At 39.4% G+C, this 22,845-nt stretch overlaps 1 protein-coding gene across 8 annotated transcripts in view; it reads right to left on the bottom strand.

Moving 5' to 3' along the window:
- LOC311601648 (fibronectin type III domain containing protein 3C1-like) overlaps positions 1 to 22,845 on the bottom strand; it is a 61,919-nt gene that overhangs the window by 8,741 nt on the left and 30,333 nt on the right. For 6 of the 8 annotated variants that reach the window (XM_084789253.1, XM_084789255.1, XM_084789250.1 and 3 more), the window contains 18 exons: positions 18,897 to 18,973; positions 17,273 to 17,546; positions 15,135 to 15,830; positions 13,508 to 13,563; positions 13,050 to 13,189; positions 11,017 to 11,076; positions 10,440 to 10,578; positions 9,862 to 9,915; positions 9,003 to 9,124; positions 8,742 to 8,916; positions 7,613 to 7,699; positions 7,275 to 7,413; positions 6,596 to 6,667; positions 6,034 to 6,152; positions 5,807 to 5,909; positions 5,282 to 5,388; positions 4,961 to 5,074; positions 3,862 to 4,011 (listed from right to left, as the gene is read on the bottom strand). In XM_084789253.1, the coding sequence (XP_084645379.1) occupies positions 3,862 to 4,011; positions 4,961 to 5,074; positions 5,282 to 5,388; positions 5,807 to 5,909; positions 6,034 to 6,152; positions 6,596 to 6,667; positions 7,275 to 7,413; positions 7,613 to 7,699; positions 8,742 to 8,916; positions 9,003 to 9,124; positions 9,862 to 9,915; positions 10,440 to 10,578; positions 11,017 to 11,076; positions 13,050 to 13,189; positions 13,508 to 13,563; positions 15,135 to 15,830; positions 17,273 to 17,546; positions 18,897 to 18,973 (2,684 nt within the window). The remainder of the gene's footprint in view (positions 1 to 3,861; positions 4,012 to 4,960; positions 5,075 to 5,281; positions 5,389 to 5,806; positions 5,910 to 6,033; positions 6,153 to 6,595; positions 6,668 to 7,274; positions 7,414 to 7,612; positions 7,700 to 8,741; positions 8,917 to 9,002; positions 9,125 to 9,861; positions 9,916 to 10,439; positions 10,579 to 11,016; positions 11,077 to 13,049; positions 13,190 to 13,507; positions 13,564 to 15,134; positions 15,831 to 17,272; positions 17,547 to 18,896; positions 18,974 to 22,845) is intronic. The other 2 variants (XM_084789257.1, XM_084789256.1) reach the window with 2 other exon arrangements.

Here is a 22,845-nt window from a genome sequence, read left to right as displayed (position 1 = left end):
TTCTTCACTTTATCACCACAGTGTCTGTAACCAGGTCTTAGGCATTCTAGCCTAACTGCTGTGATTACCCTTAGCCTGTAGCCTATTTACCTAAATAAACTGATGCCATATGTCAGAGCTGGCGCCTCCTGTCTCTAACTTCAGGCAACTGCTGTTCTTGCTATTCCTCACAGCAGTCAGTCTATCTTATATTAACTTGTTTTTTCCTGTCCTCTCCTCCATATCCTCCTTTTGCCTCCGGCCTTGTCACATCATCCTTCTCTACCCTGCAGCTTCTGTACAGCCCCGCCCTCCACTGTCCCTGACATTCTGCTCCCAGCTACAGATGATACCTTCTGGCAATGCACGCACGCACCCACGCACGCACACGTACCTCACGACTACTCAAAAAAGGGAGTAGAAGCCGTTAAGGTTTTTGGCCAGCTTAGTTCCACTCCCTTTCCCAGAGTCTTGCATTGGTTGATTGAGGGTATGTATCACCCTCAAGGACCCTCCCCCACATGGTTGGGCTCCTGTTGTTGATGGGTATCATAGGAATACCAACTCCTTCCATTTTCAGTGAGCACAGGAGACAAACTCCCTCCTTCCTGAGACCATTCCTCAGCAGGCAGAGCTCACTGCACTCACGAGGGTCCTGCTCTCAGCCTCTCTATCCTGACTCTATTTATACCTACCTAACCTATGGCATCATTCACTCCATCCCCTATATTTGGAGAGAATCGGGTTTCCTTACACCTAAGGCAACCACCACCATCAATGAGAGGCATTCCTCTCTCCTCTTTGAAGCATTCATATTGTCCAAAGGGGATGCCATCATCCACTGCCAAGGCCATCAGACAGACAAAGGCTTTGTCACCCTGGGGAATTGAATGGCCCATCTCTGGGCTGGCCGAGCAGTCTAGGGCCAGGATGTGCCTCCCCCCCTTTCCACTGTATACACCAATAGACTCCTCTCCCCACCTCACCTCACATAGGCAGAACACCTCAGCTCAGCCAGAGGTTGAATTTCAGGAGCCCTATTTCAGGGGTCCCACTGGCACCTCACCAAAAGACCCAGCCTGATATGCCTCAGCTGTGTCCTGAGGAGGAGAAGGAGGGCTGATGGCATGCTCTCTGATCCACTTCCCAACCTGTCCCTCCTCTCACTACTCTCCCTCCCCCTTCCCCTCCCCCAGGGATCCTTACGTACCTCAACTGTCTTACTACCCATCAACCTCAGGGAATCCCATAACTCCTGAGTGTTCTCCTCGTGTTGGCACTATGTTTACCTGTCCCTGGTGCAGACATGGCTTTCCTGCTCCATATGTGTTTGGTTTTCTTCAACAGGGGAACTGCACCATGCCCACTAGAAAACCTGAAACCGAATGTGTGTGCGGGACCACTGGGGTTGAGGCAAAGACTTCTGCAATCAGGCCACTAGAATTAATGTCCAGAGATTTCTTACCTGCCTACAACCCCTCAACATCTCTTTAGGAGGCCAACCCAAAAGGCCCTTTGCCTGGCCTGCCAAGCCCTCCTTCACATCCCCTGGATTTCCTTTCTCCACACCTGGTGGCAGCCTTCACTCCTCTCTGTGCAAGCACAAGTTAACTCCTCCCCCGCCTCTACCACACCAACACACTTTTCTCCTCAATCTGGTGAACTCCTTAGACTAACTGAACTGTCTACCCTTAAGCAATCAGTGACCAAAGCCTGATCCTTCAGAGTCACTGTCCTGACTTCCCTGTGTCCTTCTTTTTGAACCCCTAGTCCTCCTCTGTCTCTCTCCAACTCCACCTCTACCTGCTGTTTGATTCTCACCCATAAGTTCTCTAAAATCCTGTTCCTAAAACCCAATACCCTCAGAAGTTAACTTTGGAGGTGCCCCCTTCAGACTGTCATGCCTTTGTCTTTGGACACTCCATCTCCCTCTGGCACACTCACTCGTACCAAATGTGGACACTCAGGGAAGTTCCTCCAAAATGTTCTGCTTTGACCTTTCCCCTGCTTGGCATACACCACTGGCCTATTCTGAATTTGCACCCTCCAAACCTGCATGTACTTCCTCGGTAATTGGCTAGGCGAATGCACTCCTTCCTTTCTATTCCCTACAAAGTCTCTTCTCTCCTCTGAGGTACTCATGCTGGCCTCTGGCTCCATCATGGCCTCTAAGCAGTGCCGATGGTTCCTTTCCTCACAAGCCTGAAAGTCCTGACAGAGTTGGGTACAGGGACCTACATCCAGTGAGTAATCAGTTAACCCTTCTTTCCAAGCAACTGTTAGAGGGCATCAAGTATGTTGTACACCAGCTTCCTGACAATCCAAGACCACATCTGTTCCCTAGCTGCTGTTCTTATGCAGAACAGCTAGGGTGTCTCTGTTTTCTAGATGCTACCCATGGAGCTATGTGCACACTTCTGGGTGAACAGAGCTATTTCTTTACTAGTAAAGAGGTGGTGAATGAGGTTTAAAGGCTAGTGGGCTGGAAAGATGGCTTGACAATTGAAAGTGAGTGTTGCTCATCCTGAGAATTGGGTTTATTTTCCAGCACCTACATGATGTCTCACAACCACATGTAACTCCTGTTTCAGAGGAACTGCTGACCTTTCTTCTGGCCTTTGTGGGTGGCAGGCATGTTTATAAAATTAAATGAAAACAGTTAAAGGATAGAGCCATTGCTCTTCAGCAGTTCCTCCATCTTATGATTAACCCTTTCACCTCTTTGGTGCTCCTGATTATCCTGGGACCCCTCTTCCTCCCTCGCTCTACTAATCCTTTCCAGAAGGCTTTGGCTGGCAGGATCACCTCACAAGAATGTCTTAAATTTGTCTTCCTCTTGGGTTGGAGAGATGGCTTAGGGGTTAAGAGCACTGGGTTCAATTCCCAGCAACCACATGGTGGCTCATAACCATCCATTATGTGATCTGATGCTGTCTTCTGCTATGCAGGTGTACATACAGGCAGAGCACTGTATATAATAATAAAAATATATAAATCTTTAAAAAAATCTGTCTTCCTCCTTCAGACCCTTCATTCCTAGGGCCATAAGCAAGTACTATTAGATACTTGGTGGAGCTGTCTTCCAACCAGACCATAGAATTTGAATTGAGAGAAGAGAGGCCTGAGCATCTTGCCTTGAAGGCAGCTGCATTCTGGCCTCAACAGTGCCCCCTGTCATGAAAGTAACAGTTTCAGTTTCCTGAAACCGAATGTGGTATATTTGTTTGAGACAAGGTCTCACTCTGTACCCCAGGCTAGCCTTAAACTTAATATGTATTCCAGGATGACCTGAAATCTATGGTATTCTTCCCACATCAGCTTCCAAAATTCTGGGAACCATATACTACAGGCCTGGTTGCAGTCAGTTTTTTTTGTTTTTGTTTTTTTAAGATTTATTTATTTATTATGTATACAGTGTTCTGCTGGCATGCGTACCTGTATGCCATAAGAGGATACCAGATCTCATTATAGATGCTTGTGAGCCATCATGTGGTTGCTGGGAATTAACTCAGGACCTTTCCAAGAGCAGGTAGTGCTCTTAACCTCTGAGCCATCTCTCCAGCCCCAGAGTCAGTGTTTTTAATAAGTGTTTTAGGTAATTGCTAAGCTAAGAGAAATCGGAAAAGCACAGAAGTATAAAGGAAATGTGGCAGATCAAGCTGGAATGGGAAATACATAAAAAATCCTGTGGGCTTTAGATAACACAAGAAGGAACTCCAAATGATGTTGTTAAATATAAGCAATATTCATTAGATTAGAAACTCCTTTCCTTCTTGAGTCTCCTCTGGTCTTTACATTGGAAATGACACTAGAATTGTGTATGTGGGAAGAATAGGTTAATAGCTGTTGCCCTTTTTATAGTGAAGGAAATATGAACTCTACCTGCACTCTGCAAAAATATGTGGTTGCCGGAATAAGACTTTTAACTTCATAGCGCAAACAAGGGCCAGTATAGATGACATGCATGGAATCTTTAGCCTGCCCCCACTGCAGTCGGTAATCAGTGATTTCAGGGCCATTGCATTTAGGAATCTGAAAGATGAAACACACACAGAAATTTAATTCTTTCTTTTTCTAAATGGTCACTATATTAGATACCGTGGGAAGAAATAACACATGAAAGCTTGTAATCCATCAAATGATACAGGATGGAGATGTGTAGGAACAAACACAGGCAAGACAGTGTAATAACATTAAAAGGCACAAGTTAAAGCAAGAAAAAGGACTTCCTTATTCCACATATTAGATCAATGAAAACAAATATATTAATATTGTTTAGCATTACCATTGGTTAGTATGCTAAAACACATGCCCTGGTGAGCTAGCCTGTATAAGTTAAATAATCAGCTCTGCCATGCATTATTAACAGACTAAGCCTTTTGTGTCAATGTTAAAAACCATTGCTTGAGACTGGGGGAAAAACAACCTAAATAAATCTATATGTCTAAATAATAAGGCTAATTCTTATTTTTAAAAACATAGTTTGTAAGGCATTCACACGGTTGTAAAAGTATGTTTTTAAATCTTGAATGTTGTATATGTACCACATTGTAGTTGCATGTTAGAAAAGAATACTAATCTGGGCTGGGGATATTGTTCAGAAGTAGAGTGCGTGCCTAGCGTGTATGAAGCCCTGGCTTCAGCCTTAGTGCCACAGAAAAGTAAACTTCTTACACATTGCTCTGCCTTCACTGTCTCTTGCATTGGCTTTACAAATTCAATTAGTTACCTACTGGTGGTCTATTTTGGTCCCCAAATTTATAGTTGAAATCTGAAGAGTAGATTATCAGTTCTGTAGTCTTCATGACATGAGCAGTATTAGGTCCCAGGCACATTTTAGAAACCATGGTCCCAGGGTTTTGGGATCCTAATTCCAATCTATGATTCATTTAATTCCCCCACCCCCTACCCCCAAATGCTCCAAGTAATTAACATGTTTGTGTATCAGCAAAATGAATAACAAGTGGAATTGGTAACATACTTCCCAACTGACAATAACACAGGTTGGACCCTTGCAGGTTAGCACAGGTGTACCACACTGAGAAGGAGGGTGCCGGGCGGGGACAGCTCCACACTTCGTTGAATGAGATCCAAGCTACAAATTAAACAAACATACAAATAAACAAACACATGCATGACTGTGCAGGCGTGGCCACTCCTCATCTTGGCAACAAGTACAGTGCAGGCATGTATGCATTCAAAATGAAATAAGTACAAGCGGGCCATCTGCATAGTACAGCCTTTCTACTCCTAGTTTATTTTAACCAGAGACTGTGGGTTCTGCAGGAATTAATTTACTTACTGCACACTTCTTTTCAGAGCTGGGGCACTCCTTTTTGTCATTCTGAGAACCGTTTCCTTTTTTGCCACACACAAGTGTTTCCAGGTTCCCATTAACAGAGCGATTGCCTACAAAATATGTAAAATGCACTTAGTTCCCTCCCAATCCCCGCCAATCTATCTTTGTACTAGTGATTGAAGCAAGTGTTTTGTGAATACTAAGCACACATATTATCATTTAGCTTCACACTAAGTCCCTAGCTTTTAGGGATGTTTCTTTAACAGGCAACATATAGTAGAGTGAGTTAAGACAACTCTTTTCAAATGCTTAGAGACTCAAAGCTTCTTGTATCAATTAACTTCATAATTTGACTTAGACATTAAAAAGTTGGGTTTTCAAATACTGAGAGTTGGCTTGCTAAGAATTATTCAATTCTGTACTAAAAGGAAAGTCTAGTTGATAATATTAACATGCACACAAAGCAAAAGCCACAAGACAGGAAGTTTAGGGACAATTGTCAATCACACAAGGAAGCCTTATACTTACCAACGAGGTTGGCCTTCTTGCGTTTGGTTTTGCCATTTAAGGGCAGTGGTTGACAAGACTCAGGAGGAAGAGTAGGTGTCTGAATTGTCAATATGTCTGAAGGCTAGGAGAAAGAAAAGGTTTATTACCACTATATGAAATTCAAGATCAGCTTTAGAAAACATTAAGTAACATAACAGTTTATTTCAATACTCAATTTGAGAACTTTTCTTTTCCTGTTTTCTTACCTGGCTTTGTCCTTCAGGTGAAACGCAAAAGACTCTCAGTTTATATGTGGTGTCTGGTTGGAGGTTATCATACAGAAATTCCTGTAGAGTGCCTTTGTAGATTATTTTCCAGAGATTCGCTGAAGGAAGAAGAGAAAATTGGTTCAGTGTATTCATAAATAATCTATAAATTTTATAGTTCCCCAATAATAATAATATATGCATTATATACATACATATGCTAAGAAGCAACCATTTTGGAATAGCACTTGATCCAATAATCATTTTATGATTGTTAAATAATTTCATTCCCAATAGAATTCAACAAAAAGTGTAAGGGATCAATAAATAATTATTTCTTATTAAAACTCAAAGGAAATCAATTACATTCTGGGGCTTGGTTTATAGGTGTGTATTAATACCAATTTTCTGGTTCTGGTAATTGCACTATGATTACATAAGATGATGATATTAGGTGAAGCTAAATGAAAAATTTACAGGGGATCCCTACTATTTTTCATAATTTCTATATGTCTATAACAATATTTCAAAATAGAATCTTTTAAAATGTGTATGGCCTTACCATCATCTGAATTTTGATTAACTTCCAAGATGTAACTTGAAATGTTTGCTCCACCATTATCTTTGGGTGAATCTAAAGGAAAAAAACTTAAGTGATTCTTGAAAACACAAGCCTTTCACTAAAATTTTGTTTCCTAAATTATGACTTTTCACAGAAAATATAATCATGGCACACTGTTATATTAATATTTATATATTAAAAATCTCAAAACAATATAAGATACATACATTTGGTATCACTCATCAATCATTTAGGTAGTATTTCAAAGTTATTGGGAAGAGACAAAAATGATAAGCATATGTGGAATAATTATCATTTACCTAGTTTAGGGATAATAAATTTATATAAATATAATTTCTGGTTAAACTACCATTTATCTCTGACACTGACTTCTAACTATGGTCCTTATATTGGATATATATAAATTTTACTTGGAAGAAGGCCATGTAAGGATCCATATAAAGTTCAACAATTTGTTCATGTGTGAATAGTTAAGCTAGAATAGGAAATTCAATAGCAAATTAGAAAAAATAATAGGGTTTACAGCTAAACTTATTTCTATGGCAGAATATTTCACAAGCAAATAATATTTTACTTAGGGCAGTTGCAGAAAGATTTCTTCTCAGTAATGAATACTAATATGGAAAAAGCAAAGTTTAAACATAGAAGCATTATTTACCCCATCCAATTTTCACTTGGTGTGCATGGATTGCTCCCACCACATACAGATTTTTAGGGCATCCAGGCCTGGCTGGACGAGTACTGTATTTCACTTCTCCACTGGAATTGCTTCTTCCTTCCAGATTGTAGGCAAAAATCTGTTTGAGTAGAAGAGAATATTTTGTTGATCACTGGAAATAAAAGTCTGGTTTAATAGTTTATAGTGTGCCAGCTGAATGAGAATTTACAAGTTAAATGCAAAGTAAAGTTTCATTTCAAAGAAAAAAAACAGCACTCAATTTTATCCAATGATCTTATATGAAAGCATCACACCAATTTATAAGTCATGCTGCATACCCGAAACTTGTACGTAGTATTTCTCTGAAGATTTCTTAGTGTGCAGGAGAGGTCTTCGCCATTGTATTTAGGCTTAAAACCCAATTTCTGAAAACGAAGGACAGTGAATTTAGGAAAAAAGCCTAGGTTCAAGGTCTAGCCTCAATTTACTGTCTACCTGAATGGTCTTGAGAAAGTAACTTAGTCTTTCTGAACCCCGAAGTGGTTTGCACATAGGTTATGGCTGTTAGCTTGGTGTTCTTGTGAGACTCCTAACAGTGGGAGTGGGTATATCTCTGACTCTTTTGTGTGCTCGTGAGCCCCTTTTCCTCCTACTGGGTTGCCTTGTTCAGCCTTGATATGAGGATTTATCTAGTGTTATTGCATCTTGATATGCCATGTTTGGTTGATATCTCTGCGGGAAAGAGGAGGTTGGAGGGCGGAGTGGAGGGAGTGGAAACTGTGGTCGGGATTTATTATATGAGAGAAGAATCTATTTTCAGTAAAAAATGGAGATAATTTCTATTTTCAAAGGTTCCGTTTTTCAAGATGTAATGAGACAGGACAAGTGAAAGCAACTAGGCTATTAGCTACAAACCAGAGCATGTCTCAGTGTCATCTGCTTTATTCAAATCTTGGTAACATGTACACAATTAATTTATGGCTGCTTTTGAAACTGGCTAGCTATTTGACAGAGATATGTAAGGTCAGAATGAAATGAAGTAGTTGCCCACCCTCATGAGGAGACTGAGATGAAGAAAGGACACAGCTCAACAGAATTCTGTGAAGGTGTTGAAACACATGTGTGACTACAGAGAGTCATCCAGAGCAAGTCTGGGGTTGGACATGCTGACAGGTTTCTTTGAATAGAGACCGAATAGAGCACGGAGGTGCTGTTCTTGCATTAAACTAGTTGCGGGATAAGGAGACCTGTGCAGACTTGCCATGTACTGATCCCGTTCAGAACACAGTGACTCAATGTTGGTTTTTTTTCCAAGTTAGAAGCGAGTATAAAAAGGTATGGAAAGCTCAGGCTAAAGATCATAGTGCCGGGGGTGGGGGTGGGGGTGGGGTGGGGATGGGGAAACAAAAACAAAAACAAAAACAAAAAAAACCAAAAAACCCCACCAAAACCCAAAATGAAACTTACAGATTTTGCTTCCTCCATCTCTAGCACATAAGTAAGAGTGTCATTTGGGTTTGGGTTTGTTGGCGCACACCATTCTAGTGTCAAACTGTGGGCTCCTGCTTCTTTCAGCTTAGGTGGCAGTGGTGCTGGAGGTGTGTTTCCTGATGTATAGAAGACTGCTATTTCACTGAAATTACTAAAAGGATGTAAAAATGAAAGCATTAGTTTCAGGATCTGATGGCAGTATAGACTTTCAATGGTGAAAAAAAAAATTCAGTGTACCTGAAGCCGAAGTTATTTTTGGCAGCTAATCTGAACGAATACTTTGTAGAAGCACTCAGTTTACAGATCTTGTGCTGTTTCATGGTCCCAGTGTAACAGCTTTTGAAGTCTTCACCTTTACCCTTTGACAATGCACACAGAATATTAGAATAATTTAAAATATTATGCTGAACATATGTTCACATAGCATTAATCAGTCACAATTAGGTGAGTCTTAAAAATAACTCTGAATCAGATCTAAGCCAGATGGGGTCCCGTCACTAAGAGGGGGAACTGGACACAAGCCCCCATCCCTGACCCAGAAGCTGTCTCCAACTGATAACTACTTGCAAAGAAAAAAAGTTAGTTCCCTCCAAGGGAGTCACACTGTGTATACAAACCACAGTTAAGGGCAGGCCCCATGCCCAGCAGTAGTTGGCCAATACAAAAAGAACTCAACCATATTTTGGAGGTTTGCTGTGTCTGGCATTTAAAAAGCCCTACAAGTCTTTTGCTTATATATTATGGCTTCTGAGTTGGTGTCTTTATGAGATTTCTGTGTGTGCGAATCTGTGTGTCTCAGTGCTTATGAATGTTTCTTAGGCTTTTTCGCTGGCTCTTTTTGTTTCTGTTCTTTTGTTTGTTTTGTCTTATTCATGTTTGTTTTTATCTTACTGTATTGTTTTATCTTACTGTATTTTCTTCTTTCTGTTTTTAGATGCCAGTTTTCTAATGAGAACAAGTAAGGGTGTGGATTTACATAGGGGTGATGTAGGAAGGGGGGCGGTAGAGTTGGGGAAGGTGAAACAGTAATCAGAATATATTGTATGAAAAAAATCTATTTTTAATAAAAAATAAATTTAAAAATAAATGTACATACCTCATCCCATTCCAAAAGAAAGCCGTTTATTTTGGATCCATTATCATTGCAACCCTAAAAAGATCGAATGGTAAAATTATGATGGATTATATTTATATTTATATATATATATGCTGCACATATTATGTACATGTGTATATAGTTAAAGTGCCAAAATTACTGCTGCAAAAATTTGTCTACAGATATTTTGTTTTTATGACAATTCAGTTTTAAGGTTAAAGCACACATTTTGCAGGCTACAAGACATACCCTGATTCTATACTTCCTGTTTTCTGACTGCATAAAAGGAAGACAATTAAAATGAATATCTAAGGAGATGGAGAGGTAGATTTATTGGTAACCGGGATGATTGATCCCAAAAATTAACTGTTAGGAATGGGCAGTTCATTTTTTTATTAATTATCAAAATTATATCAATATTTCTCAATTCACTTGGCATAATCTTTTAGACAGAAGAGAAACATTATGAAGAGTGTTGGAGAAATAAGTTAGGTGAAGTATGTATAATCTACAAAGTTTAAGATACAGGAGAGTATTTTAATATCACATTGAGATACTTTTGTCAGTAAAATACTTACTTTCCATTGTAAATTCAAACTGTTCTTGGTTTTGTTAATCAGTGTTGGTGCAAGAGGAGCGTCTGGTTCACAGCCTGATGTTGTAAAGCTAACCACTTCAGACACGCTTCTGTTTTCTGCGTCTTTTATGACTGTAACTCTGAAAGGGGAACAGCAATTGTTTAAGCTCTCAAGTATGCAAGCTTGTGATTCCAGATGCATTTTTTGTTGTTTCTTTTGTCAGCATATATTGATTATACATAGCAATGGATCTCATGATGTCATTTTCATATATGCTTATCCTCCCCGCTCTCCACTACACTTTTTTGTTCCCTACCCACTCTCATCGATCCCTTTTTTCTTCCTAACTAGTCCCCCGCTTTCTACTTTCATGGTTTTTCTTTTTTGCTAACCTACTGAGTTTAAACTACGGTTGCTTACATGAGTATGGAGGTGGGGTTACGTGAAACTGGAAGAAAAGGCCATGTTGCTGGCAAATAGCTAGGTTGACTCAGCAATTCTAGGTACTAAACGTATAGATTAAGGAGTCTTAGATGGCTACGAGCTGCTGGTGGCTTGTGTGTGACAGACTTCTTACCTTAAAAAGTAGACCTTGCAAGGTTGTAGATCGTGTAGAGGTACAGTCACTTCATCACCACTGTGAAGACAACCTTTGTTTATATGGGATCTCACACATATTTAACAGCTAAGTAAGCAGTCCTAATTTCATAATAACTGACAAAGAACCATTCTCCTTGAACGGTAAACCATTTTTACACATGTGCAGAACAGTGTTATGAGTAGGCTGCAGCCTCCATTGAGGGGTAGCTGTGCTTCACCAAGCACAGCAAGGTTTTGAGGGATGATACGATCTGGGAGGTATATAGTTTTCACAGCTAGCAGACACTCTGTGGAGCTGCTCTAGGTCTCTAAGGCAGGTGCTCAAGTTCAGAGGGTAGAGGATGCACATCTACCCATCTGTACCAAGAGGAAGCTGAAGGAGCTGGGCAAGGAGCTGGTAGTCATCCGGAAAGCAGCCACCCAAAAGCACTGAGTTTGTCTTGTCCTTTCATTCAGTAAATCTTCATACCACACACCCGAAATCATATTACTAATTCAGAGCAGCCAATTTGCATTGTACTACCGCACACATTTAACTGAAATAGTACAGATCTGCTTTTAAGTAGCTCATTTAAAAGAGGGTAGATATGAAAAGCTGCAAAGAATACTGTGCCTCATGGGATTCTTTCATTTGTTTTCAGAGGGATGTTTCTGGGTGGGATCCGATCTGTTACATGAGCAGAAGGATGAGATGCCTGCATTTATGTCTGTCTGAGCAAACATAAGCACCTATGTGCCCCACCACACCAGGGACTTCTTCCTAGCTCTAGATCCTCAAAGACCTCTCTAAAAACAGAAGCTGTTGATGCCTTTAAGCAAAGGCCACTTAAAAGAGAAGGTTATAATCAGAAAGCATAAGCAAGCAGGCAACCTCCTTCCTGTGCTGTGGCCTCTCCTCTTCTCCTTCCTCCTTCTCCCAATGCTGAGAGCTAAGTTTTATTTCTTTTCAGGCTAGTGATACTTGCAGTGTACATTACATACCAGAAACAGATTTCCATCCGAGTAAATTTTCTATTTCCCTGTCTCCCCTACCCAGCAGAGAGAGGATGGAGGGCTGTGATTTTTAAATCTCGCAATTTTACCTGCTCGTTATCAAAGAAATAAAAACTCTACACAAATTCCTGTTTTCACTTTGAGTCTCTGGCTAAAGATGACAAAATTCTAGAAATAAAACTGTGAAGGTCGAGTTTTCAAAGTATTGTACATGATTCTCTGGCCTACTTATTGCCTAACTGACCCACGGGTAGAAGATTGTCTCTTACCCTCTAATTGTGTGTCTTTCCTTCCCTGTCTCTCTCAGTTTACATGCTCATCCAGGCTGGTTGCTGTTTGGAACATGTGCTGAGCAGCACGTGCTATCTTCCATGGTCTTCTCCCCAGTCCTGGCTCTATCTTTTGATTCGTACCCCTGAACTTATCTTGCTGTTGTCAAAATGTCTTTCTTAGAATCAGCTCGGGGAATGAAATTCTTAGCAGAGTTCAAGTCTTGAATTCCCAGTGCAATCTAAATCACCTCACTTGTTTACCCAAAGACCACATCATGTGGCACTATTTGTTCCTAAAATGAACCAAGTGAAAAATGAGAGGGTTTTTTTTTTTTTAAATTCTCCTTGAGTTCAATTTTGTCTAATAGGAAGCCTGTAGCTGAAAATGGATGAACGGACATCTGTCTGTCTGTCTAGGTTTTTCAAGACAGGGTTTCTCTGTGTGGCTCTGGCTATCCTGGAACTCACTCTGTAGACCCGGCTGGCCTCTAACTCAGAGATCTGCCTCTCTTTGCTTTCCAAGTGCGGGGATTAAAGGTGTGCGCCACCACTATCTGGTGGTCATTAACATACTTAATGAGCTTTGTGGCTTGATACTTGGTAACATACTACTAGAAATCTACTCCTGTCAAAAAGAATTTAGGAAAAAATGAAGAATTTAGCCTAAGTATAAGTTGGGGCACAATGACTATATGTTTATACAGTGTATTTGAATTGAATAATGAGAAAAATGAAAAAGACTTACGTATAAATTTTTTTATAGATTCCATTTTTACCATTGCTAGACAGTGCCAATTCAAATGTCATAGGAGAATTAATATCATGTTTTTCAGTACTGTTCAGACTCCATGAAACAGTAGCAGATCTTGTTTGAATATTAGAAACCTAAAATGAAGAAATGCAAGAAGTATACTTAAAATTCATAATCTATATACAGCCTTTTCTCTTTTTTCTCTTTTTTTCCAGCCTTTTCTTAAGTCTTATTTGATATTAGATGTAAACACATATTAGGTCCTAAGTACTGTAACTAAATAATTAGCTACTAATCATATCGTTAATGATGCTCACTGGCTTTTACTTCACTGATGACGAACATTATGAAAATTTTAACACAGTAAAGGCTTTAAAGAAAAATAGCAGTGAATTTGCATGGTTTAGATGGAAAATGTAAAAGAGCAGGACATCCTCACTTTTGTTACTTACCACAGGCTTTTCAATGTTGAAAGAGCATGTCTGTGTTCTGCATTCTACATTGTGTTCTAAAAGTAAGAAAAAAAACCACACCTCAAACAAAATAATATATTGGCAAAACCAAGAGAAAATAGTTAGATCTGTTATCTTACTACAAATATTTTATCACTATGAAACTACTAAGACCTAAGTATAATTTATATTAAAACATTTAAAACAGACCCGGGTAGAAATATGCATTAAATTCTAGTAGGATATTTACAAATTTCTTCAATTTAAATAAAATCAGACAAATTAAGTAGGATTGAAATGTGCAATTTTCCATTAGACAATAACTAGGAAAAAATTCAAGGCTGTATTTTTTTTCAATGTGTAGTTGTGTGTGTGTTGCTAGGAAATTAATCCAGGGCCTTTGGCATACTACAGAAGCACTTTACCACTGAGATGCATTCTAAAATTCATCATGATTTTAGAAGACAGCCTAATTATGACTTTGCTTACACTATGTGGACTTCAAAAGTAGAATAAGAGTATTTGCTACAATATATATAAACCTGAAGGACATTATATTAAATGGAATAGGCCAAGCACAGAAAAAGAAATAAGTCATGATCTCACTGGCATATAGAATTTAGTAATGTTAAACATCGAATCCCTACTCTGATCTAGCCAATGGACAAGACATTCTCCACAGTTATGTGGAGAGCAGGGACTGACTCTGACATGAACTCTGGTGCCCCATATTTGACCACTTCCCCATGGTGGGGAGGCCTGGTGGCACTCAAAGGAAGGATAGGCAGGCTATCAGGATGAGAGTTGATAGATAACCTATGGCCATAAAGTGGGGGAGGAGGTCACCCTCCGTCACAGGCCTAGGGGAGGGGAATAGGGTGAAAGAGGGAGGGAGGGAGGAAGGAACGTGAGGATACAAGTGATGGGATAACAATTGAGCTGTAATCTGAATAAAATAATAAAATAAAAAAATTTAAAAAGAATTTAGTAATGTTGAAAGAAACATCATCAGGGAATAGGAGCGGGGTGGAAGAGAATGGGTAATTGCTGATCAAAGGGAACAGCGTTTCATATAGGAGGACTAGGTTTTGAGAGCTATTGCATGGCAGGGTGACTCTAGTCAATATAAGGTATATTTCAATATAATGAACATATATTTCAAATGTTTCAACATTACAAAAAAAACCCCGATTGGTAAGTGAGATGATGGATGTTAATGTCATTTACTAATTCCACATTATATAAGTGTGGGTCAAACTGTCACATTGTGCTTTATAAGTGTTGGCTTATTATTTGTCAACTAATAAAAAAGAGACGATTAAAAAAATGGAGGAACAGCTATAATGAGGTAAAGCGGAAATAGAGGCAGAGAATGGCACCTTAATGTTTAATATATGCTGGCGAGGTGACATGAGAGTTTAGGTGCTTTCCACGTTTACCAGGGCCCTGCATATTTGAAATGAGAAAACAAACTCCCACAAGTTGCCCTCTGACCTCCCTCATTCACATGCATACACAGGCTAAATAAACAATTATGTGTACTAGAAATTTATTTACAAATGCGCTTAGAGTCCAAACTATTTGGCTTGAGTACTCATTGGCAACAAAACTGGGCTCCTGGGTTTACCTTTTAGAGCTGCATTTGACGACTGACTCTTCTTTTGTTTTCCACCTGATACTTGCTTATTGTCTCCACCTCCCATATTATTCTCTCTCTTTCCATGACTGTTTTCAGTATAAGCCCCGGTATTGTTGGAAATGTTGGCAGCACCAGAAGGTCTGAGATCATTATTAATCGAAGAGGGGATATGAACATTTTCAGAGGTGGAAGTGTTGTGTGCATTGTTGGAAGCATAGCTCGGAGAACTATCCGATGATTTGTGAGTTTTATAAGAGGTGTCTGGATTGCAATTACTTCTGGAAGGACCTGGAGGGCTGTTATTGATGTCAGAGCAAAAAGTAGTGTTTGAGGTAGAAGTGCTAGGGGCATGGTCAGAGGAACTAGTGATTTTGTCAATACTGTTAATGCCTGGAGGACTGTCAGCCATGCTGTTTCTTGGAATATTGTCAGTAGTGGAAGTGTCTGAAGTGGTGTTATCAGTGTCAGTGACTGGAGCAGTAGTCACAGTATAAGGACAGAGAGTACCAGAAGTACCAGACACGTCAGCGGCTTTGTTCAGGAGCAAAGGGGTATCATTAAGCGTGGAGCTATTCTTCTGTTCACCAAATTGGCGATCTCTCATTTTCTTCCTTGAATAGTCTCCCATTTTAATAGTTTTTTCGTCAAATTGGTTGTGATGTGCTCTTCCGGGAGGATAGGTTTCTAAAAGAGATAATGTGATAATGTTCAATAATTGAGCACTAATAAGTCATACTGTCCTTTAAAAGTTTTCTTACTTTGCTTCAATATAAATATTCAGCATTAATGTTTATGTTCTATGTATATGCATTTATGATATCCTGATAGGCACAGAAAAACCATGAGCAAGTACAGTATTTTCCTAGATAGCAACTTCCCTTTCAGATCTTTTTTTCCTATTTGTTTGTTTATTTCCTTTTTAATTTAATTAATTTATTCAGATTACAACTCAATTGCTATCCCCTCACTTGTATCCTCCCGCTCCTCCCTCCCTCCCTCTTTCACCCTATTCCCCTCCCCTAGGCCTGTGACAGAGAATCTTTTCCCCTACGATATGGTCACAGCCTATCAAGATCTTAATGATTGGGCTGAGAATCCTCCGGTGTCCTTTATATTCCCAATAGATAGCACAGAGAGTCAAAATTTTTATGATTTTCCAATTTAATTTTATAGACCATGTATCAAAAATTACATGCTATAGAGAGTCAAAACAAATATTTATAAAAGTTCAGTTTAATGAGTATTTTACCTAGGTCCTAAACTTTAGGCACTGTAAGCATTTTACCTATCGACTCTCATCAGCCCTAAGGTGTATGCATGATGTACAATCATTCATGAAAATTTTGTACTCGTTTCCATTTTAATAACTGTCCAAATCTGTTCACCTTTAATGAACTGAAAATATTTCATATTTTTCCACTTTTGTAAAGTTTTCTGTTTTGATTGGCACAAATTCATTGTATGTAGTGATATGTGTCACAAAAACATTTTCACACAAGTATACCATGTACTTTGCCCAATATCTACCCCCTTACCCTCCTATTTCTTTCCCCTCCCCTTCCTGCTCTTCTCCAGTTTTTGAGATAGCTGTTGTTGTTGTCGTCGTCGTCCTCCTCCTCCTGAGACAAAACTCACATAGATCCAAGGCAGGCCTCAAAGTCTAGCAGAGGAACCCTTCTGCTTCCCCATTCAGAATGCTGACATTAGAGGCAGCGCTCCCATGCCTAGATTTATGTGGTACTGGGATGAGACCCAGGGCTTTGTGCATGCTAGGCAAGTACTCTACTGACTGAACAATACAATTCCCAGACAGTCTCATTTCTCCTTCTATGTCACATCTATGTTTATATCTCAAAGACAGCATTTTGCACTTAAGAAAAGTATATTCTGTGGGTACAGAGATGGCACAGTGGTTAAGAGCAGTGACTGCTTTTCCAGAGAATCTGGGTTCAAGTCCCAGCACCCACATTGCAGTTCACAACAGTCTGTGACTCCAGTCCCAGGGGATCTGGTGCCCTCTTTTGGTCTCCACAGGCACTGCAAACACATGACATACAGATACACATTCAGACAAACACTTCATACAAATAAAAATAAAATCTCATTAGAAGAAAAGCATATACTACCGAGATGCTCCTGGTATAGAAATGATGCCGGTGGTGGTAGCAGTGGCAGTGGCGGTAGTGGTGGAGGTGGTGGCAGCGGCTGTGGAACAGCGTCTTGGATGAAAGCTATTGGAAATTCCACCTGAGTTGGGGGATACAGAAGTTGAGAGGGCTGTGAGTACGTGAGTGATGGTGTTGTTATGCAGGGCTGTTGCACAGGAGCTACCAGAGGCACATGACAGTCAAGTGTCTGAGGCACGATGATAATTTTTTCAATTCCGTTTTCTTCCACCACCTAAAAGAGAAGATAGAATCAAATGTACACATTAAAATTCATAGACATCATTGTTTTGGATCTATGTCATATGATGTGACTTTAGAGGCCAATAATCAAGAGGGTAATATCATTTTCTGTCCCCCACCCAGGTAGCTTGATTTCTTTTGAGACAATGTCTCACTGTGAAGTCTTTGGAACTCATGTAGATAATGCTGACTTTGAACTCACAGAGATCCACTTGCCTCTGCCTCCTGAGTACTGGTATTATAAAAGGTTTGTGCCCCCCCCCATGCCTGCCTGTAGCTAGCTTTTTAAAGAAGAGGTAATTTCTGCCACATTTCAAAACCTTAAAGTGTAACATATAATATAAAAGTATCATTCCTAATCCTTACTGTTTGAATACTTCCCAACTGGAAACTACTGTTAATTTCTTATGAGCACTTCTAAAATTTCTTATTTCCCCTTTTCTTATTATATCACAATAGCATTATTCTACCATCCCATAGTTTTCTATTTTATTTAGTATATTTAGTAATATACCTTTGAAGACTTTTATGTATAGATGTATAATTTGCCCCTCCCCCTTTGTTTTTGTTGTTTTTCAGACAGGGTCTCTCTATGTAGTCCTGGCTGTCCTAGAACTCACTTTAATAACATATCACTCCAAAGTTGTAAAAATGTCTGTCTGATAAATTCTTTAAAGTGAATTGCTGAGTGCAAGTATTGTGCACTCATATCTTCATTAGATATTTTCTTACAAGTAAATCTGTTTAGAATGAAAGTACATTATATTGATGTGTTTAACATGTTCTGCATCTACACCACTATGCAATTTTCACAACCAAATAAGCCATGAAGACAAAGGCTATGAGGAAGAATAACAAGACATTTTCTCAAGTACTATATTTCCAAGGCCATTGAGAATTTTATTAATCTCAATGTAAGTGTTATCTGCCTGCCATTTTAAGTGAACAATAAATATTTGAGGAATTTTAAAATAAGTTTTCTTAGGTCTTTAAGAATGAAATATTATTGAGTTTAAAATACTAAGTGATTTTAAAGACTAAAGATTATACATTACCAGAAGCCATTACTGTAAGAATTGTAAGGTACTTAAGGTGGGTAAGTAAACTCTACAGAGCAATGGAAGATTATTAAGTATTAAGTGTCCTAAATTCAGAAAACAATTAGATATCATTTATGAGACAATCTAAGGGAGGTTTGGTTAAAGCCAATCACTTGAAATAATTACAGTTAGAGGAAATATTTAAAGAAACGTTAACAGTAAAATATCTATTATCATATACTGACACAGTAAAAAATGTTAAGTGATAAACTTTTAAACACAAAAAAACCACATTAGCATACCTGAGATATGTAACCAGGAGGAAGGTATATTGGTGGCAAATTACCAGTTGGTGCAATGAGAGGTACGTCAGCAGGTCCTAAGAGAATTATTAATGAATTTTAAGCAAGTCCATTACAGAATCTAGTTAACTTTGCATAGAGGAAATCAGCACTGAGATTCAACAATAGCCATTTTGAAAGGATATTGCTGTGTATTTACAAAACCTATTGCCAAATTATAGATGCATCACTGAGAATTTGTTTCAATAATAGAATATAATCAAGAGATACATTGAGCACTGGGTGAAATGTATATTATAAAAATATTGGCAAGTTCACTGAAAGTGAAAATGAACTATCACCTTTCTGGTAGTGTTCTCTCACTTAACATGATTATATTGCCTAAAGATTTACTTTGTGTCAAAATAATTTCTTGCAGTGATATTACCTAATAAAATGAATGGAATTGTTATATTAGGTCTTCCTTCCAATAATATTAAAGAGAACACACACACACACACACACACACACACACACACACACACACACACACACTAACAATTGATAAAAAAAAAAGAGGCCATAAATTTGCAAGAGAGCAAAGAAGGGCATCTGAGATAGTCTGGAGAAAGTAAAGGGAAAGAGGAGGAATTATAATTATACTATAATTTCAAAATTAAAAAAATAATTAAAAAAAAGTAAAACAGGAGCCTGGAGGGATCGCTCAGTGGTTAAGACCATTGGCTGATCTCCCAGAGGACCTGGGTTCAATTCCTACTTCCTACATGGTAGCTCATAACTCAAGTTCCAGGGCATCTGATGCTCTCTTCTGGATCCACATTGGTGCACAGACATACATGCAGGCAAAACAGTCATACACATAAAATAAAAAGAAATCTTCAAAAATAAAATAAAGCACAGTTGTTAGGAAATGACTTACTATAAAGAAGGACTTCAGCAATGCTGTACTTTTATACCACATATTCTTAATATCTCAAACATACATTTGCATGGCAGCTAAAAGTTACTCCAGTGCAGATACTTAGATGTCATCATTCTTTGGGTTATTTGAAATTATTATAACTAGTTCCTAGTTCAAACAATATATGAATTTAAAAGCCGTAGAATGGTAATTTGTGTGAGTTCATGATAAACATCACACACCAACTATTTAAAATTTGTTGTTAGATATTTTCAGAAATGCTTGAGACATGAGTACAGAGACAAAAATCCCAACAATATAAAAACACAAATTCCACACACTTTAACAATCAGATTCTGACCAATTAGACTTTTACCTGAGTGACTTGAGATGTCTTATATGGATATTTAGTCTCTTTTAAAAATGATTTTATTGTATGAGAGTTTATCTGCATGTGTGTATGTGGACCTTGTATTTTCCTGGTACCTGCAGAATCCAGAAAAGGGTGCTGGATTCACTGGAATTGTACTTACAAATGGGTGAAAGCTGTCTCGTGGGTGCTAGGAACTAAACTTGGGTCATCTGCAATAGTAATACCACCTCTTTTTTTGTTTTGTTTTATGAGACAGGGTTTCTCTGTGTAACCTCGGCTGTCCTGGAATTCACTCTGTAGACCAGGCTGCTCTCAAACTCACAGAGATCTGTCTGCCTCTGCCTCCCAAGGGCTGGGATTAAAGGTGTGTGTCACCACTGCCTGGTGACCTATTAACTTCTTAACTAGAGTAGAACTTCCGATGAGCCTTACCCCAAATGGTCAGTCTCAAGAAAGAAAATGAGTGCTAAGAAATTTACTACTTAACAAACTAGTGAGATCCTTATGAGCCTATCTGGATACAGACCCACACAAATTGCATGAAATAAGACTAAATAACTTTCCTTTAGAAGAACACTCATTCCTTTTCCAGGCCTGATTCTTTCTCTGAAAACTTTCTTGCTGTGTTTCTGTCTGCAGCTTCTTTTTCCTTTTTGGTAATTTTATACATGTATACATGGTATGTTGGTCATATACATCCTTTCCAATCCCTCCCTCCAGCTCTTCTCACTCTTCCAACATATCTTCCATTTCCTCTTCTACTCTCTTATTTTTTTAAAAATATAATGCGTTAAGTCCAATTAATTCTACCAGTGTGTGCGCACATGTGGATTCACACAGTGAGGCATGAGCAATCTAGGTGGAAGCCCTCCCACAAAGAGAAGTGGCCTTCTGTCAATTGTCATCAACTGCCATTTCTCCTCAGGGAGGGGCGGGGCATGGAAGCTGCACCCTCTCCATGCTGGACTTGAACTCTCTCTTTTGAAAATAATTCATTTAATCTTATTTTATGTGCATTGGTGTGAGGGTGTCAAATCCCTTAGAAGTGGAGTGACAGCTGTGAGCTGACATGTGGGTCCAAATGAACCCAGGTCCTTTGGAAGAGCAGACAGTGCTCTCAACTATCTCTCCCGCCCCTAGAATTTAACTCTCTTGAGCTTGTGAAGGTCTTATGCCATAGCAATAACCACAACTGCCTAGTTCAATGTCCAGAAGCCAGCCTTCACAAACACTCCTCTCCATCCTCTGGCACTTATGTTCTTTCTGATCCTATTTCCAAGATAATTCCCTGAGCTCTTTTTGGTGTGAGTGTGCATGCTTGCGTGTGTGCGTGCACACGCATGTGTATGTGTGTGTGTGTGTGTGTGTGTGTGTGTGTGTGTGTGTGTGTGTTGATATAGAGGCTCTATCTACTGCTGAACAGTCAAAATTGCTCATTCTTAGTATTTTGAAGTTAGAAATCTCTGCATTAACCACAACCCTCTGCAGTTAAAAGCTTCCCTGGCCAGGGTTGAGAGCAGCCCAAGTCCGTCACTCCCTGGAGCTAGAGTTTACTGTATTTTCTTTACTAGTTCCTTATCTGTTCTGGTCTGGTAAATATGTTTACCCTAGTGCCTTTGGCATGCCATTGTTGTTTCTGAAACAACATTTTGGTGGATGGAAGGGCACTCATTCTTGCCTCTTTTGGCCTTTCTCCAGTCTGGTGATTATGGTTTGGGCTGTTTTCAGTGAGCTCCAATGGCTTCTGAGCTAGGACTCTGAACTAATGTCACTCATAAAGAAAATTCCTTTTGGTTCCTAGTGGAAAGGCTTTCTATTTGTTCGTGACTGAAGGACTCTGGCCAAAGCTATTCTTTGGTGGGAACTGAAGGCAGTAGAATAGGAGGGAAGCCCACTATAAATCTCTAAGGCTAAGGAGCTATTTTCAACATGTCTTGTGGCTGGCAGCTTGTCCAGAATGAATTTCTGCATACTGAGGACACCTCCTTTACCCCTCTCCTTCTCTCTGTCCCATTGTTTGCTGCTGCTTTCCAAACCAGGAGTACCCAAGCGGGTTTTTAAGTTCTCCAGGACCACGAATCCTCTCTTTTCCATCACAACTGTTTTATGGTCAATCCTGGTCTGTGAGATTTCCTTTCAAGGTTAATCTAGCCTGACTAAATGGTTGGGTATGGGTTTTGAGTGAAACTCTCTCACCTCTAAAAATCAGAAGGGTCTCTGTTTTCAGAGGATGTGCCAGCTTAGAACATTCCTCAGACTGGTCAGTATGATGAGACTAGATCTCACCTCTGACTACAGGGGAAGTCCACTGCCCTCGAGAAATACCTTCTGGGTGAACATGGCCAATTCGTGTCAGACCCACGCAATGGTCTTATACCCCCTATATTCTCTCTGACTGAACCTTGGGTTATGGTTTCCAAAACTGGCCTAAATTTGATTCTCACTCTTGAAAAAAATTCTTATTTTCCTTTGTAACAAAATTTGGCCCTCATAGATCAAGAATGCCTGCCACCTTATGGCCTCACTGCCATTTTCTTTTTTGACCTCTCTAGGAAATGTCCCACAGTTGACTGACATCCTGACGAGGGCCATGGTTTTCAGAAACCCCTGAGCTCTCCTCACCACCATGGGCTTCCAAACCGCCCCCAATACCTTCAACAGTCCCTTTGAGGACT

This window comes from Acomys minous (genome assembly GCF_964271855.1).
Source record: "Acomys minous genome assembly, chromosome: 7".
Lineage (NCBI taxonomy): Eukaryota > Metazoa > Chordata > Mammalia > Rodentia > Muridae > Acomys > Acomys minous.
Note: the sequence above shows the minus strand (reverse complement) of the source record. Positions and strands in the feature narration are given on the sequence as shown.